This window comes from Dunckerocampus dactyliophorus, chromosome 2 (assembly GCF_027744805.1).
Source record: "Dunckerocampus dactyliophorus isolate RoL2022-P2 chromosome 2, RoL_Ddac_1.1, whole genome shotgun sequence".
NCBI classification, from domain to species: domain Eukaryota; kingdom Metazoa; phylum Chordata; class Actinopteri; order Syngnathiformes; family Syngnathidae; genus Dunckerocampus; species Dunckerocampus dactyliophorus.
The window spans coordinates 34,913,772-34,931,644 of NC_072820.1; the positions used below are offsets into that span (position 1 = coordinate 34,913,772).

A 17,873-nucleotide genomic window follows, 5' to 3' on the forward strand; every position below is an offset into this window, starting at 1 on the left:
TGCCAGCCCCGCCACCCAAAAAACCTTCTGCTTGATGATCCCTCTGTCTCACTCTCTCACCTTCTCTCTTCGTCTTATTCCACTGACCATGCATGTTCCAAAAACAGATCTCATTTTCATCCATGGTGGTGGTCACACCACCCGCCCTCCGTGCACCCCAAGACCCAGTTGCCCCCCCTTCCTCCTTAGCCCCACCACTCCTTCACCTCCTTTTCCAAGTGTCCCTGTCACCTCCTCATCGCTCCACCTCAAGCCGCACCCCCTGACACCTCCCCATCACCGTGCCCCGCCACCCTCCATGCTGGAATTTGAAGGCGTGTGTCAGAGGGGGTGTCCACCAATCCGGGTACCCCTTAGGTGGTATAAAACCCTGGGCAAGTATGCACTTATTCGCTCTTTCTGTCAGACCAGCACTCCTGAATTGCAGGGTGCCACACTTGAAGGGCGAGGGTGGTGGATCAAGGGTGCACATCATCACTTGTAGACTACAGCAGAGACGCCAGACAGCACGGGTAGGCACCGTCACACGGACCGACCCTTGTCTATCCAAACAGGATGGAGAACGCACACACAAAGACCCCGGCAGAATGCCTGGCTTACTTCAGCGTCAACGAGAACACCGGCCTGAGCCCAGACCAGTTCAAGAAGAGTCTGGACAAGTACGGCTACAACGGTAAGAGGAGTTTGGACAGTGCAACATGAGGGGTGGTAGGGGTCTTGGGGGGTGGGGTCCTACATGGCGATGCTTTTTTAGCGAGGCCTTGTAGCAACAGCTGGTTTGACACGCAGAGAGACATTGAGAAGCCGAGATCTTTGAGGGCTTTAAAGGGCTATTTAAAGATTGCCAAAGAAGATGGCTGGAGAGCGAGAGAGACAGGTGACGGCTCAAGAAGCTTCCTGGCTTGATATATGGGGGGGGCGAAGGGGGGGTCAGATAATTTTAGGCAGGGTTCAAAGGGGTGGGCCCTTGGATGGCTTAGGTGTTCAATGATATGTTAGAATATTTCATAAGAACTAAAACACTGAATTTTCTCCCTTCCTTTCTTTTCGGTGGGACCTTCCAGAGCTGCCAGCGGAGGAAGGTAAGTGTCGAAAGTGACCTTCATCAACTGAAGGGCCACACATCCAAGGTCAGGGTCCTTCATGCGATGGTGATGCACTGTTTTTTTGCACAGGCAAGAGCATCTGGGAGCTGATCATTGAGCAGTTTGAAGACCTGCTGGTCCGAATCCTGCTGCTGGCCGCCTGCATCTCTTTTGTAAGTACTGATATTTATAAACTCTAAGAGGTGGTCGAGACTTCTTGTCCCCCCCTCCCTCTTGCAAGATGTCAGAGGATGACAACTTGAGACAAATTGCAAGGGCTCGGTGTATTAATTCCTGCCGCGGGCTTTCACCCCCTCCAGCTGTCATGATGGCCTTAGAAGGCGAATATTGAGGGGTGAGGGAGGGAGGGTAAGGGGGGCGGGGGGTCAGGATGCTATAGGGGTGGGGGTTGAGGAGGTTTATTTTAAGGTTAGGCCCGAAGCTGAGGAGAGAAACTGAATCCTTCGGGAAAAGGTCAGGACTCAAGGAAGGAACGATGGACTCTAAGTCGCAAGGAGATCCAATTATAAGAATAACAATGCCGTCATCTGATTATCATCAATGTACTCACTTATTATACTTGTATTACACTGTCCTCCTATTACATGGCCCTCCTATTACATGCTGATTCCCTCTTTGTCGTTCAGGTTCTGGCTTGGTTTGAAGAAGGTGAGGAAACCATCACTGCCTTCGTGGAGCCCTTTGTCATCCTCCTGATCCTCATCGCTAATGCTGTGGTCGGAGTTTGGCAGGTCAGTCATCCATAGCCTAGCCTAGCCTAGCCTAGCCTAGCCTAGCCTAGCCTGGCACATTGGGCAATAACACATATCCCATTACAGAGGTGATGTCAGAAAGGACACAAGCTTGGGTTACTGGCTGTTTGTGCTGCTCAGCTATCACTTTTTGCAGCTGCGAGGCTCTAAATAGTTGTTTTGACTGCTCCGATTGTTGTTGATGTTGTTCCCCCGTTTAGCAAGCCGTTCGTGTTCGTAAACAATGTTATGTCGCCGTATAGGAACATTGCACTGCATTACCCACGTAGTGAGTAAATGGCAAGCAAAGAGCTCCTGTTGTTCACTCATTCAGCATGAAAAATGTAATTAAAAAACATTCTTATTGAATACTTTTTTTAATGCCTTATATCTTTTTTATTTATTTTTTATTAGGTACAGTATGCCTGCACAATCTAGTCAGACCCAAAAATGAGTTAGTATGAGTTACTGCAGTAGATCTCAAACCTTTGCAACCACCTTTTTTGCCAGGACAGGAACATTTTACTTGAATTCTACTCTAGCAAATGTTTGGGTAGTTGTATGCATGTAATATGAATAATTTTTTTTTTTTAATGTTGTTTATTTTAAGTACCACCAGATGGAGGCTGTGTACCACAGCTTGAGCCCCATTAGTCATGAGTAGTGTTACTTACTTTTAATTAGCTATTATCTATTCATGTATGTTTTGTTTGTTATAATGGTTTCAGCAGTGTATCATTTTGTGTCACACGGAGGGTTGTTTCTAACAATGCTAATAATGCTCAATCTCAGCTGAGCATTATATATTATTATTTTAAAATGCATCATATGCATTAATGCAGCAATCATCATAAAAAACACTTTAAACACATTTTTAACAATATGTTAAAATATTAAAATATTTTAGAAAAAATGTAAGTAATAATAAAATGATTGTAAATATTTATTATGAGTAACATGATTGTTGTACCCTCCTCAGTGACTTGTGCAGAATGTGCATGTGCTGATGCCAGATGTTTTGCAGCAGCAGCATTCCCACTGTGCAATGCAAACACCTCTGCAGGCATGCCGTTAAGTGCTTGGCACCGCTGTTAGACATTTGTCAGTGCAGGAACATTATCACAGCCCCATGCCAAGTATTTGTCAAGTGTTGTGTTTTTTTATGAATGACAGTACCACAGCATTTATCATTCCTTATTGTCAGCTTGAACAATGCATTACAAAGGCATGCAATATGTGGATGTTTATATCCTACGTAGCCGTGTTGACATCCCAGTGGCTGACCTCCTTTTTCTGTGTTTCACTGATATGTGTTTGTGTGTGTGTGTGTGTGTGTGTCATGCAGGAGCGTAATGCTGAGGATGCTATCGAGGCTCTCAAGGAGTATGAGCCTGAGATGGGCAAGGTCTACCGTTCTGACAGAAAGAGTGTGCAGAGGATCAAGGCCAGAGAAATCGTCCCTGGAGACATCGTGGAGGTGTCTGGTAAGACGTGTTAACATTGTTTAAGTTGAGTTCTGTGGCAGTGGTTTTGTTTATTTCAAAGATGCTCAACAAAGTTACATTTAGGTATGTCTCGTATTTACACTTGCACAAGTCAACCTCACCTGGAAAGGAGTAGGAAGAAGCAGAGCTTATTTAATCCTATCCCTTCACCATGTCTCAGCAATTACTGATAGCGCTGTGTGCTCCTACGTACCAAGTTACCATTTACCAAGTACATGTACGATTGTGAAAGTCAGGTGACATCAAGGGACATCTATTATTCACTTTTACAGAAGTGTGTTTAAAAAGTGTCACTGGACACATTAGGTACACCTGCATCCAAAATTCCTTCATATGTCAATGCTCCCTTCACACTGAGATCTCCTAGTGTTACAAACCACAGACAAAATACTATTATCACATCTGAGTAGCAAGTCCCTTCCATTAGGCGTACCTAATAAAGTGGCCGAGCTGGTAGAAGTCCCCATGTCTTTTTAAGGCGATGCAAAGCTGCTCGGCTGTGAAAACATGCTGACTGGAGCAAAACAAAATCACAAAGTATAAATACCCTGGCAAGCACCTGCTGCACCGCTTCTCCCTAACCTACCCACCCTCCCTGCCATCGTGCCCACTTTGTCCACCTGTTGCCCCTCTCCGGCTGACAACCTAACACTGCAGCCCCCCTTCCTGGCCCCCAGGCATCGGTTTACCCTCCGCACCCTTACGAAATCCATGGATCAAGTGTAGAAATGTTGCGAGAGTTTCTCCCTTACAGTCACATGAATATTATGGGGTGTGAGAATTGTTCTCGGAGAATGTCATCACATTTGTCAGTATGGCTACAGTACACATTAGGTACACCTGCACCATTTAATAAATACAACATCTGCCTTGACAAAGATAAAAATGAATAATTGATCAACATTTTATTATTTAATGGCGCGCACCACTGCAAGCTACCTTTCCAATAATACTGTTAAATGGCACAAGATGGACTAAACAGCGCTGGTTTTAATATTCATGCATTACTCACAAAGTAATGGAGAAAAAACATATACTGTACATATAAAATATATATACTTATTTTAAAATCTTACAAAGGTACCAATTGGGAAGATATAATAATAAGAATCAACAATAACAACAAACATAGTATTTTATATTCAGTATAAAAGTAATTATTACTAGGAATGCGCTGATCAGTCGCCCACCGATCAGTATCACATGATTTCCGTGGAAAATCACATGATCAGCATATGCCGATAAATGCCTTTCAACAGCAATCACAAAAGCCGATCACCTGTGGTGAGGACTATTGCGGACCGCAGCGACCCCTGCGTGCAACATAGTGTCTTGGGCAGCATCCTCCTCCCACTTTTCTTCACAGTGCGCAGGCGTGCCAAAACAAAAACAGTTATGTTGCCGTGTGGAACTTAACTGCCAACACATGCCACGAAAACTATCTTGAGGGGGTAGCACGTTAAAAAGCTTTAATTTAATACGGCATTTGAAGACCAAACACTTGACAGAGTATGATTAGTTGTCGAGACTCACGGTGTGATCATCAGTCAAACGGCAGCTAATGGAGCCATGTGAACAACACTCACCCGTATGTGCGTGACAGTCAGAAGGCTAAGCAAAACAGTGTTCCCTCGTTTATCGCGGGGATTGGTTCCCAAAATAGCCCGCAATAAGTGAAATTCGCAAAGTAGCCAACTAGATTTTTTTTGCCATTGTTACATATGTTTTAAGGCTATAAAACCCCTCACCATACACTTTGTACACTTTTCTCAGACAGGCATTAACATTTTCTCACATTTTCTCTCCCGAAAGTTGAAACTTTTGTTTGAATTGTAATGATCAACCTACGAGGTTGGACACAAGAAATTAAGTGGGTCACGCGTATTTCACTCATCTGACCGAAAACATATTGTTGCTGTTGTCCTATTTTCCTCGTCCTCCTCCTCCTCCTTGAACCGAAGATTAATTTATTCTCTAATGTGTCCTACAGCCGCCTAACTGCTACCTTCCTTCAGCATGTCCAGAAGTCCAACTTTTTTGTGCGATGGTTGGCTTCCTCTGCCTTTTGGGTGCAGAGCGTTTCGTCGACATTGTGGGTTTTGTCGAGGAGAAGACGTGCAAACATACAGAGTTCAGAGTCACTGCAAGCTGTTTACTACCGATCACACAACTGGAAACATGGCAGTGCGGCACAAAGGCGATTGATTGGCAATGGTCTACAGCCAATCAGGACGCAGAAGACAATGAGCGTGTTCTCCCTTAGCCAGTAAGGACGCAGAACACAATGGGCGGGTTCTCTCTTAGCCAATCAGGACACAGAACACAATGCACGTTCATATGCTGTTTAAAAAAAAGATACTTAAAAAACAACAACCCCGCATAACAGCAAGGCCGCGAAAGATGAGCCGCGATGGAGCGAGGGAACACTGTACCCCGAAAAATAATTGAATTAATTGGACAAGATGACTAACCTTTCTCACTACTACTACTACTACTACGACTACTACTACATTTGTATTTAATACCTGTCTGACGTAAGTAATAAGTAATAATAAAAAGTGAGCCTTATTATTTTTTCAATTGCAGAATCTTGTCAAGTATTTGGGATCAATAATACGTTTTTCTGTGTGATTCCCAGTTGGTGACAAAGTTCCCGCTGACATCAGGATTGTTTCCATCAAGTCCACCACCCTGCGTGTTGACCAGTCCATCCTCACTGGTGAGCGGACAGCAGAGATAAACTAATATGTGTGCCTCTGTTGGCAGTTTTTAAGCTAAATTTCATCCCCCAGGTGAGTCCGTCAGTGTGATCAAGCACACAGAGTCTGTGCCCGACCCCAGAGCTGTCAACCAGGACAAGAAGAACATGCTTTTCTCTGTATGCATCTTTCCACCATCATCATGACGTACTCTTGGAACTTCTGTTATAGCTTCCTCTCCTCTCCACCACAGGGCACCAACATCGCTGCTGGCAAGGCCATCGGTGTGGCCATTGCCACCGGAGTTTCCACTGAGATCGGCAAGATCCGTGACCAGATGGCCGCCACCGAGCAGGAGAAGACCCCTCTGCAGGCCAAGCTGGATGAGTTTGGCGAGCAGCTGTCCAAGGTCATCTCTCTGATCTGCGTCGCCGTGTGGGCTATTAACATCGGCCACTTCAACGACCCTGTCCACGGAGGCTCATGGATCCGTGGTGCTGTCTACTACTTCAAGATTGCCGTCGCCCTGGCTGTGGCCGCCATCCCTGAGGGTAAGACGGAAGAACCACGTTTTACACAGTGTAAGTCCTAGTGGTTTCTCACGAGTTCCTCTGTTGTATGCCAGGTCTGCCTGCTGTCATCACCACCTGCCTGGCCCTTGGTACCCGCCGTATGGCCAAGAAGAACGCCATCGTCAGAAGTCTGCCCTCTGTGGAGACCCTGGGCTGCACATCTGTCATCTGCTCCGACAAAACCGGTACCCTGACCACCAACCAGATGTGTGTGACCAAGGTGAGTCCTCTTAAAAAGTCACTGGAGCCATTACAACTTGACATGAAACACCTGACCATTTCCTGTTCTACAGATGTTCATTGTCAAGAACGTCGAGGGCAGCCATGTTGACCTTGATGCCTTTGATATCTCTGGCTCCAAGTACACCCCTGAGGGCGAGGTGTAAGTGAACTATTCCAAACCAGAACCACCAAATGTTACGGTCAGTTGCGCTTCAACCATCTCTGATTTCCATTACTTTCTTTTGTGCAGTTCCCAGAGTGGTGCAAGGACCAACTGCAGCTCCTACGACGGCCTTGTTGAGCTCGCCACCATCTGCGCCCTGTGCAACGACTCCTCTCTGGACTACAACGAGGTAGAGTTCACTACTACAGCTTATATGACGCAGAACAGTGGAGCCGTATCACCAACATCTGTCTCCTGCAGGCTAAGAAGATCTATGAGAAGGTTGGTGAGGCTACTGAGACCGCCCTGTCCTGCCTGGTTGAGAAGATGAACGTGTTCAACACCAACGTGAAGAACCTGTCCAGAATTGAGAGGGCCAATGCTTGCTGCTCCGTAAGAGTCCTCTTATTTTATCATCAGGATTCTTGTAATCTAGTCCAGCACTACTGACCACTAAGGCATGACAAGGGTAGTACCCGTAGAGGTTCTGTTTTTGCACCCTTATTGTTCTTGCAAACACCAACGAGTGCAGTAATTAGTCCTCTGGAGTGCCTTTGCCTAGATTGGGTCTTGGACCTTGGTTGGTATTGGTCATTTACCCACAAATACCAAAACTAACTGAGGTGCGCAGTAAAACAGCTTCAAGGTCTACTTATATTCATCTATTGTGTGGAACTTCATAATTTGACTTTGAGGTAACTTTTTGTACCTGTTTCTGGGTAGAAGGTACTAAATATGTATGTTATGCAACTATTAAGCCTCAAGAGTACAAAACCAGTACCCAAGTGATATCCACATACTAAAAGGATCCTTGTCCCCCTTTATACCGCACCCCTGAGTATCTAATGGCCTATCTTTGGTCCACCAGGTTGTCAAGCAGCTGATGAAGAAGAACTTCACCCTTGAGTTCTCCCGTGACAGGAAGTCCATGTCTGTGTACTGCACTCCCACCAAGGGTGACGGTGGCGCCAAGATGTTCATAAAGGTTTGTCCCTCTTCTCACACACACTTGCATTTGCTGCTTTAGAAGATGATTATAAACGACCTACCTCCGCAGGGTGCCCCTGAGGGTGTGATTGAAAGGTGCACATATGTACGCGTGGGCACCACCCGCGTCCCCCTGACCAACGCCATCAAGGAGAAGATCATGGCCGTCATCAGGGACTGGGGTACCGGCCGTGACACCCTGCGTTGTCTGGCTCTGGCCACCCGCGACACCCCTCTGAAGCCAGAAGAGATGAACCTGGAGGACTCCACCAAGTTTGCCGATTATGAGGTGCGCGCTCGATGGACCTTGCTCATCCAAGTGTTGCGACCGTGACAATACAGTATGTTCTCTTAACAAGGACCCTCTCTTTTCAGACTGACCTGACCTTTGTTGGCTGCGTGGGCATGCTGGATCCCCCTCGTAAAGAGGTGACTGGCTCCATCGAGCTGTGCAAAGCTGCCGGAATCCGTGTAATTATGATCACTGGTTAGTATTATGGGTTGGAAGTGAATCATCTGGGTATCATATGGGTATATGCGGTGTACAATATCGTGATATAGTTGATAGCTCAGGCAAAGTACAGTGACATCATCGTATTGCAAGTCTTTATTCCCTCTGTTTCCTGCCACTCTTCAGGTGACAACAAGGGAACCGCCATCGCCATCTGCCGCCGTATTGGCATCTTCAAGGAGGATGAGGATGTTGCTGACAAGGCCTACACTGGACGTGAATTTGATGACCTGCCTAGCCACGAGCAGTCCGAGGCTGTCCGTAGAGCTTGCTGCTTTGCCCGCGTGGAGCCATCCCACAAGTCCAAGATTGTTGAGTTCCTGCAGGGTTATGATGACATTACTGCCATGGTAAGAACGTTCAACCACAGGTGATGATGATGTTGATGATGATGAACCCAAACTAGACAAGTCATTAGACTTGTTTTCCTGCCACCCGTAGACCGGTGATGGTGTGAACGATGCCCCCGCCCTGAAGAAGGCCGAGATTGGCATCGCCATGGGCTCTGGCACTGCCGTTGCCAAGTCTGCCTCTGAGATGGTCCTGGCTGACGACAACTTCTCTTCCATTGTGGCTGCTGTTGAGGAGGGCAGAGCTATCTACAACAACATGAAGCAATTCATCCGCTACCTCATCTCCTCCAATGTTGGTGAGGTTGTCTGGTAAGGGAAGCCGCCATGTTTCATCCACCTTAAGTCTGGAGGTGTGCCGTTGTTTGATCCATTCTTGTTTGTCCTGCACAGTATCTTCTTGACCGCCGCTCTGGGTCTGCCCGAGGCTCTGATCCCCGTGCAGCTGCTGTGGGTCAACCTGGTGACTGATGGTCTGCCTGCCACCGCTCTGGGCTTCAACCCCCCTGATCTGGACATCATGGGCAAGCCCCCACGTTCTCCCAAGGAGCCCCTGATCTCTGGCTGGCTCTTCTTCAGATACATGGCCATCGGTGGTATGTAGCTTGTAGAGATGATCTTCTTTTGGGGCTTGTTAAATTTTTTACCCACACCGGTGTCTTCTCGCAGGGTACGTCGGTGCTGCCACTGTTGGTGGAGCTGCCTGGTGGTTCCTGTACGACCCCACTGGTCCCATGGTCACCTACCACCAGCTGGTTGGTGTTGTCTGTCGGCCATGCCGCAATCTCACTTTCTCCAACACACATTTAACCAAAATTTCTCTACCTTCTCCCTTTAGTCCCACTTCATGCAGTGCCATGATGAGAACGAGGACTTCACTGGCATTGAATGCGAAATCTTTGAGGCTGCTCCTCCCATGACCATGGCTCTGTCCGTGCTGGTCACCATTGAGATGTGCAATGCTCTCAACAGGTACTGCCACAAAAACAGCATGGGTGTGAAAGATAGGTAAGACCACAGATCTATTCATTGCTTAATGCATTCCTATCTCTTTCAAGTTTGTCTGAGAACCAGTCCCTGATCCGCATGCCCCCATGGAGCAACTTCTGGCTGCTCTCCGCCATGACCCTGTCCATGTCCCTGCACTTCATGATCATCTATGTTGACCCTCTGCCCGTAAGTTCATGCATAAAGAGCCTCAGCTCCAGACAGTTTGTAGAAATACTGGAGGTTCTGGGGAATTTGCAGTGTTGTGCTGGTTGAAACATTTTGGAAGAAGATGGAAGACAGGAATTAGTCTCCCTCAGTCCCTTTCGTCACAGTCTGTTTGATGGTGTTTTCTGTAGATTTTTAATCTCCTGGTGCGGCTCGTGTCCACTGTGCTGGAGTGCTTCCTTTCCTTCTGTGAAGTGTAGTCGCCATCTGTCCCTCGACTTTGTCTTTCTATCTCAACCCAACTGGTTGAGGCAGATGTCCACCCCACACTTAGTGTTGCTTTGGATGGCAGTTTCTTCCTTAGCGGGAGTCTTTCCTTGCTTACGTCGCCAAAGTGCCTGCTAGTACGGGTTTGAGTTGTATGAGGAGCGAGATTGTCGGTCTACGTCATTGCCGATAATGTGTGTTGTGAATTAATGCTAAATAAATGACTTTATATGGTACAGCACTGACCCTTTACTCTTCGCACCCCCCTTCAGATGATCTTCAAGTTGACCCATCTGACTGTGGAACAGTGGATGGTTGTGCTCAAACTCTCCTTCCCCGTCATCCTTATTGACGAGGTGTTGAAGTTTGTCGCCCGTAACTATGTTGAGAGTAAGTATTCTTGCACTTCTGCTCTTTCTAACAAATTTGATCCCCTGATCTCTTTTGATAACCAATATTATAACGTTTTACCTTAATCTTGTACTGTGATCCCATCCTCCAGGTTCTGTCATACCTTTCATATCATTGACACTCCATTCATTATTACATTAACTCTTTCTGTTGATTTCCAGACTAATTCAGTCCACCATCATCGTTTAGCCTGTAACTAAAGCAAGGTACTATACATCTTAAGCCACTACATACCGCCAGTAAATGTTGTTTGTTTGCATGTTTTATTGTCATTTCGTCCCATATGACCTCATGCACATCCATGGTGCATGTCATGAATTGCGGGTATATGGTTATAGTTTGTCCTCTTTGCTGCTTTTTATACTTTTATATATGTGTCGGAGCCCTTTGTTTTTATGCATTACTGGTGTTACATGACCTCGGATAAATCAGTGGTGAGTTCCTCCCCATCTGAGTTCCAGCTCTCAGCATTTGCATGATAACTTATTCAGTAGCAAAGCTTTCTGTATTGTGTCAATTATGCCATTTATTGGCATAATTAGCGAGATTTATTATAGTTTTTATTAGATGTACAGTTTTGGCACGAAATTTGTTAGTAAAGTTCAATGTCATTCAATTATTGTTAATTTAATTAATGTTTTATGTTCTCAGGAGGTCCTAGGTTGCTTGCTTTCATTAGATTTGATGTGAACAAAGAGAACATCTTTCCTCCTTGCTTGCCTGGGTTTTTTTGGGAAGTTATTCCCTCAAAAAACATTTGCAAAGCTGTTTCAAGTCCTCGTTCGTCACTTTTCCTTTTGTCCCACCATTCCGTTCCCCTTTCTAACTGATTTTTTTTCTCTCTGGTAGGTACAGAGTCTAAGTAGAGGTGTAGAAGAAGGAGATCTTAAAAAGGGTGGGTAGAAATAGGCGAAGAAGAGAAAGAGAGAGGAGCATCACAACCATAAAGCCCTACTCAACCAACCAACAGAGGAGAGAAGATAAAACACAGGGAAATGTGCAAAAAAAAACAAACCCCAACAAAATGTGTAAAAATCTATTTTTTAAAAATAGCTATCTATATAAGGAAGGAGATTGAAATTTAAAAAAATGGGGACATCCCTGCAAATTAAAGTATTTAATATTTTATTCTATGAAAATAACATATGTATTAAAGTGATTTTTTTTTTGTTAAACTTGGATATTCTCAGCTGTTGTGTTTTTGTGTCCTCTGTCCGTTTTCCTATGATTGACTTTCCAGCTCATGACTTGTAATTCTCGTCTTTACTGTCTTGTGCAGCCTCCCTGCTTTATCTAGTGTGGGCTTGCATTAATGACATAATTGAAAGGGCAGAAAAAAGCCAACATCCATCCAGCTGCCAGGGCTTCTTTATATATTTATAGGCAGTGCCAGTCAGTGGTCTCTCGACAGATGTTGGGTATGTCCACGCAGTCTCAACACTTTTGGTCTTATATATTGTTTACGCAATGAGATTAAATAAAATGATGATGAAAAATGTGTATTGTCAAGCATATTTTATTGATTATTCATCTTATTTTTGCTTTGTATTAACCCATTTACATCCAAGTCCTTGTTGGCTTTAAATGGTGTAAAGCTGTGATCTGAATGGTATGTTTATGTCACGCATTTTCTTCTCGTAGTGCTCATCAAACTCTGCTGCCTACTCGGGCGTAAAGTGGTTTTTCCAGTCACCAACTACACCTGTTGAGCACAAAGAAAAACATTTAGAAGAGAACAGTGGAGAACAGTGTTAGACGCTACAAAGGAGAAGTTGGGCCATATTCACAGTAAAAATCACAAAAGAAAACAGCTATCAAGATACATTACAATACATTACATGAATGAAGTAATAAAAGAAGAAAAAAGTCCAAACATTATGAAAATAAAGTAATAAAGCAAAGTAAAACAAAGTAAAAAAAAAAAAAAAAAGTATATTACGAGGAAAAAAAAGTCATATCTTTCAATCCCCAATACCTTTGGGAAAATAGTGTGGTCTGATGAGACAAAAGTTTAACTTTTTGGAAGGTGTGTGTCCCATTACATCTGGCTGAAAAGTAATGCCCCAGTTCAGACAAAGAACATCATACCAACAGTAAAATATGGTGGTGGTAGTGTGATGGTCTGGGGCTGTTTTGCTGCTTCAGGACCTGGAAGACTTGCTGTGATAAATGGAACCATAAATTCTGTTGTCTCCCAAAAAATTCAGAAAGAGAAAGTCTGGCCACCTGTTCGTGACCTGTGTTAATTTGTGTCTTAATGTTGAGGTAGCAAAGGCAGCTTTTTAGCCATATTAATGTTCAATAACTACTGTTGTGTGCGCAGGCACATCGCTGCGGCCTCTCAAACCATTGCTCCCTCACTCAACCTCTGCACGCTTGTCGCTCAATGCTTGTTACTTGCGGGGGGAGGCAAGCCGGTGTGCGTGCGCTGGTACCTCCAGCCGAGTTTTGGGGACTTGGCTCCTGGTTGGAGCTTGCGGGTTGCATGCATGGAGAGCGACGAGACGTGCGGGCATGTTCAGTGGTCAACATGCGTGCCTGTTGGTCACTCTCCGGGAGAGGAGGGCACTCATATAATAATAACATTTTTTCTTATTCTCGTGCTCGACCGGCAAAGTCCCGAAGGTTGATTAGTGGATTGTGATTGAGATGTTGGTGACCCCTGAATTAAGTTATTAAATGCAAATACAAATGAATTTAATTTAATTTATACACATATATGTCATCTCTAATATAATTATACATATATATATATTAATCTCAAACTGTGGCACAAGTACCACTGGTGGTACATGGGCTACATTTAGTGGTACGTATGCCACAATTTGAGACGTTCTAGACCAGGGATGTCCCAAGTGAGGAAATGGGAAAATAGAGTGAAAAGGCACAATGTAAAGAAAAAATCTGACATGCTAATACTACAAATAACACAAAAGTTCTTATTCAATAATAGTTTCAATGTTAAAGATTTAAATGTGTGAAATGTTACCTTTTCTCATAAAGGTAGAGCGGGAATGGTCAAAAACTGGTTGGGGAATGAAGGTGTAGTTGCGGCTGAAGGTGCGGCTGATGACATCATCAGAGAGCGACAAGTCCAGGTACCTCATAATGCGCTCTATTTCACGACGGGGATTCTTGATGGAAAAGTGGGTGAAAAATGTTTGTGTTGTGTTTATATTGCATGCAACACAGAAAAGTACCTCCTTCATGTCTTCATAGAAGAGGAAAAGAATGTTCTTCTTTTCTCGCTCCTGCCAGTAACCTTTGACATGATCATACCAGGAGCCCCATGGCACTGCAGGAAAAACATGCAGGTCACTTAAATGTTCAAATATTCAACGTCATGGATGCTCAAGCTGTGGTACGCGTTATTATTATTTGTGGTAAGATTTTTTTCATTTGTTTGTAATTTGTTAACCATGTGAATTGGGTGACATGTTTTCTTACAAATTAAGACAACGGTAAAAAGAATGCCATTCAGTTTCTTTTGTAAGCGTATGTAAATTGCCATTGCAGGATCAGCTCTGTGCGAGGTCCATCTAGTTGTACTCAGGAACAACAGAGATTTTTTTAAACGTAAATTCTATTGAAAAAATATACACGTAAGGAATAATCACACACATACAAACTTGCCCCAAACACTACAAGCCCCTTACCTGCGAGTACAAGTGACATGCTAAGTAAAATATTTTTGAGGTGGTACTTGGCGTAAAAAGTTTGAGAACGACAATCATGACACTCCTCTCTACTTACCCTGTCCACACATGAACTTTTGGATGTAGCCCTCCCAGGGTCCAGGTTCGGGGTGGGTGAGATTCATGTGATTAAAGTGGAAGTAGCTCACTAGGTTGTCCTTAGCATTGCGAGCCACGTAGATCACCTTCAGACACACATTATTAATGAAGGAGTGGATGTTCGTCCACATTCTTGCAACCCCGCCTCATTCCCTCGATATCCCCCATCAGTCAGCTTACTTTGCATTTGTTCTGCCAAAAGCTCCGTGGAATGAGATGAAACTGCAAATGTGTTTTAATAACTCTTGGAGGATCCATTGTCTTCTGGAGAACAAGACCTGAGGATTTACAGCAAAGATGTACAGTAGGTTGCTAAAGTATTCATACCCATGAGCAACACTTAATTTCTTGGCACAGAACAAAGGAAAAGTGTGTTTCTCCTGTTTGCATGAAAGCAAATGGCACAAACATGACAATCCATCACTGTTTTTGTTCATAAGCACTCTTTACTATAAAAAGATTGCATAAGTATTCAGTAGTCAGTACTTGGCTGCAGCTCCTTCGGCAGCAATAACAGCTTCCAATCGCTTTGGATAGCCAGCAATGAGTTTTGCGCAATGTTTTTGGACAGTTTCGCCCACTCCTCTTTGAAATACCGATTCAGCTGAGTCAGGTTCCTTGGTGATCTTCGGTGGATGGAAATCTTCAGATCCCACAACAGGTTTTCTCTTGGGTTGAGATCCGGGCTCTGACTTGGCCAATCTAGAAGCTTCACGTTCTTCTTCCTGAGCCATTCTCGTGTCACTCGAGCTGGATGTTTTGGATCATTCTCCTGCTGAAAGACAAAACTTCTCCCAAGGTTCAGGGTTTTTGCACACTTGAAGAGGTTCTTCTCCAGGATGTCAATGTATTTCGCACTATTTATAGTCTCTTGTACACGGACAAGCTCACCAGGACCGGAGGAAGAGAAACAGCCCCATAGCATGATGTTGCCACCTCCATGTTTCACGGTAGGGATGGTATGAGCCAGCTGTGTTGGCTTTGCGCCAAACATGCTTCCTGGTGTTCAGACCAAAAACTTCAATTTTAGTTTCATCTGACCAGATCACTCCAGATCACTCCCACATCGCTGGAGTGTCTTTCAGATGTGTGGTAGCATACTGCAAACGAAGCCTTGAGATGTTGTTTCTTCAGGTATGGCTTGTTCTTTGCAACACGCTCATAGAGACCTTCTTTGTGTAAAGTGTGGGATATAGTGGACTTGTGTACATTAGTCCCAGCAACCTGGAGGGACTGTTTCAGGTCTTCAAGAGTTACGGAGGGTTTTGCTCTTGCTTCCCTGAGCAGTTTCCTCTTGCCTTTTGCCGTGATCTTGGAGGGACACCCTGTCCTTCGGAGGTTCACAGTGGTACCATGGCGCTTCCGCTTCTGGACCAGTTATGCAACAGTACTTTTTGGCACATTGAGTGAACCTGCGATGGCTGCTTAGCTTTGTCCATCTCTATGCTTCTCTAGAACCTTCTTTCTGAGGTCTTCTGACAGCTCCTTCGACTTCATGGCTGTTGTCTGCTGACAAGCATGAGATGATGGTGGACAGGTGACTATTGGGCAAAATTGATAGGGAGCAATGAAGCCTATACGAGTCACAGGTGTGTAAATGCAGGCTTGTGACACTGTGATGCAATAGTTTTTGGTGTGCAATCATTTTCAACTAAAAATGACAACTTTGGTGCAATGATATGAATACTTTTGCAACAATGAAATACAGACTTATGCAATTTATTTATAGTAAAGAGTGCCTATGAACAAAAACAGTGATGGATTGTCATGTTTGTGCTCTTTGCTTTCATGCAAACAGGAGAAACACACTTTTCCTTTGTTCTGTGCCAAGAAATTAAGTGTTGCTCATGGGTATGAATACTTTTGCAACTCGTATCAAACGATTTTACTGTATAAATACATAACTGATCCTGGTCTACAAACCTGAGGGGATTCCGATTCGAGCTAAATTCTCAAGGAAAGGCATTCGAACCAGTATGGGGGCTCTTTTGCAGATCTGAATATCTCCATTGTGAAGAAGCAGATCCACGATTTCCTGGGTCCATGTTGTCCCTTATCACAAAGCAGTACAACATCAATCAACATGAAGGCAAAAATAATGTGTGATTAGTAGGGGTGGAACGATTTGTTTTAATAACGATTCGATTTGTATCATGATTCGGTTTTGCCGATACGATTCAAGGACATTATTGATTGATTTAGAACGATACGATCCGAAACGATTCATTAACTTTAAATTGGTTCAGTGACTTTTTAGCCAAAAATTCAACCAGTGTGACTTAAAGTTTCCTAGATTCCCGTTGTTTTTTTTGTAAGGGAATCAGGTATAAATTAATGATGAATACAAACAAACAAGTAAACAACAATTAATGGCAAATGCATTCACATTTATTTGAATAAAGTGCAACACTTCAGGTTGAATTAACAGGTTAACCTTTTCTACTCTCATTTTCAATATTCAATAAATTTTCAGTAAAAGTACAGTAAGTGCAACCAACATTTCAACAGTAGGTTTACCTGCTACGTCTGCTTAGGTTTTTCAACATAGAAATAATACAATATTAATATCAATGTGGTGAGAGGTTATTGTCACATACCCTTGATTTGAGCATGACGTCCAGCCGCCATCTGTCATTATCTCTCCTCGTTCAGCTTGAGAGAGCTACAGCTCAAGTGCTCTTCATTTTTTGACCCTCACCATACACTTTATACACTTTTCACAGAGAGGCAATTACATTTTCTCACATTTCTCTTCCCACGCCCTCTACAAGAAGGGCCAGAGTCGCCTCCACCTGCTGAGGAGACTGAGGTCCTTTGGTGTGTGCAGGACTCTCTTACGGACCTTTTATGACTCTGTGGTGGCCTCAGCCATCTTCTATGCTGTGGGCTGCTGGAGAGGGGGCAGCACGGACAGGGACAGGAGCAGGATCAATAGGCTGATCAGGAGAGCGAGCTCTGTCCTGGACGGTCCTCTGGACTCCGTGGAGGAAGTGGGGGAGAGAAGGATGTTGGCTAAGCTGACATCCATCATGGACAACACCTCTCACCCCCTACATGACACTGTGGGTTCCCTTAGCAGCTCCTTCAGCAGCAGACTGTTACACCCACGGTGTAAGAAGGAGAGGTTCCGCAGGTCCTTCATACCGACCGCTGTCAGGCTCTACAACACCTGCACCACCTGAACCATGTTGTAGTCACTATGTATTCTTTACTTGCGTATCTTGCTTGCTGCTGTAACAAGTGAATTTCCCTGCTGTGGGATAAATAAAGTACTATACAATACAATACAATACTTTGGTTGTATTATTTTTTATGCTTTGAAGAGCTATTCAATTCCACAAATTCATGTTTGTAACAAAAATGTATTATTATTTTAAAAAAAAAGAAAAGAATTGGTACC

The 17,873-nt window shown here is 44.3% G+C and overlaps 2 protein-coding genes across 2 annotated transcripts; one reads left to right on the forward strand and one right to left on the reverse strand.

The window, feature by feature from the left end:
- Positions 1–398: 398 nt before the first annotated feature.
- On the forward strand, positions 399–12,177 carry atp2a1l (ATPase sarcoplasmic/endoplasmic reticulum Ca2+ transporting 1, like). The gene is made up of 23 exons (XM_054763404.1): positions 399–673; positions 1,065–1,082; positions 1,176–1,258; positions 1,733–1,837; positions 3,183–3,321; positions 5,981–6,061; positions 6,135–6,220; positions 6,295–6,592; positions 6,667–6,833; positions 6,907–6,995; positions 7,086–7,188; positions 7,260–7,391; positions 7,867–7,983; positions 8,056–8,274; positions 8,361–8,472; positions 8,623–8,846; positions 8,938–9,158; positions 9,240–9,442; positions 9,516–9,601; positions 9,685–9,818; positions 9,905–10,022; positions 10,541–10,658; positions 11,529–12,177. Exons 1-23 carry the CDS (start codon positions 556–558, stop codon positions 11,543–11,545), a joined length of 2,988 nt encoding a protein of 995 aa, XP_054619379.1. The 5' UTR covers positions 399–555; the 3' UTR covers positions 11,546–12,177.
- Positions 12,178–12,228: 51 nt separating this feature from the next.
- On the reverse strand, positions 12,229–16,562 carry LOC129173031 (sulfotransferase 1B1-like). The gene is made up of 6 exons (XM_054763463.1): positions 16,397–16,562; positions 14,654–14,751; positions 14,433–14,559; positions 13,880–13,974; positions 13,669–13,813; positions 12,229–12,381 (listed from the first exon to the last, which is right to left on the reverse strand). The coding sequence occupies exons 1-6, from the start codon at positions 16,437–16,439 to the stop codon at positions 12,341–12,343; spliced, it is 549 nt and encodes a 182-aa protein (XP_054619438.1). The 5' UTR covers positions 16,440–16,562; the 3' UTR covers positions 12,229–12,340.
- Positions 16,563–17,873: the final 1,311 nt, after the last annotated feature.

Excerpts from the sequence above, each read along its gene's own strand:
- LOC129173031 (XM_054763463.1), bottom strand. The coding sequence starts at position 16,439 with ATGCCTTTCCTTGAGAATTTAGCTCGAATCGGAATCCCCTCAG. Across the intron at positions 14,752-16,396 it reads TCGAATCGGAATCCCCTCAG|GTCTTGTTCTCCAGAAGACA; the intron begins GTTTGTAGACCA and ends GTAAATCCTCAG. Across the intron at positions 13,975-14,432 it reads AAAGTTCATGTGTGGACAGG|TGCCATGGGGCTCCTGGTAT; the intron begins GTAAGTAGAGAG and ends TTTTTCCTGCAG.
- atp2a1l (XM_054763404.1), top strand. The coding sequence starts at position 556 with ATGGAGAACGCACACACAAAGACCCCGGCAGAATGCCTGGCTTACTTC. Across the intron at positions 6,221-6,294 it reads AGAAGAACATGCTTTTCTCT|GGCACCAACATCGCTGCTGG; the intron begins GTATGCATCTTT and ends TCTCCACCACAG. Across the intron at positions 9,602-9,684 it reads TGGTCACCTACCACCAGCTG|TCCCACTTCATGCAGTGCCA; the intron begins GTTGGTGTTGTC and ends TTCTCCCTTTAG.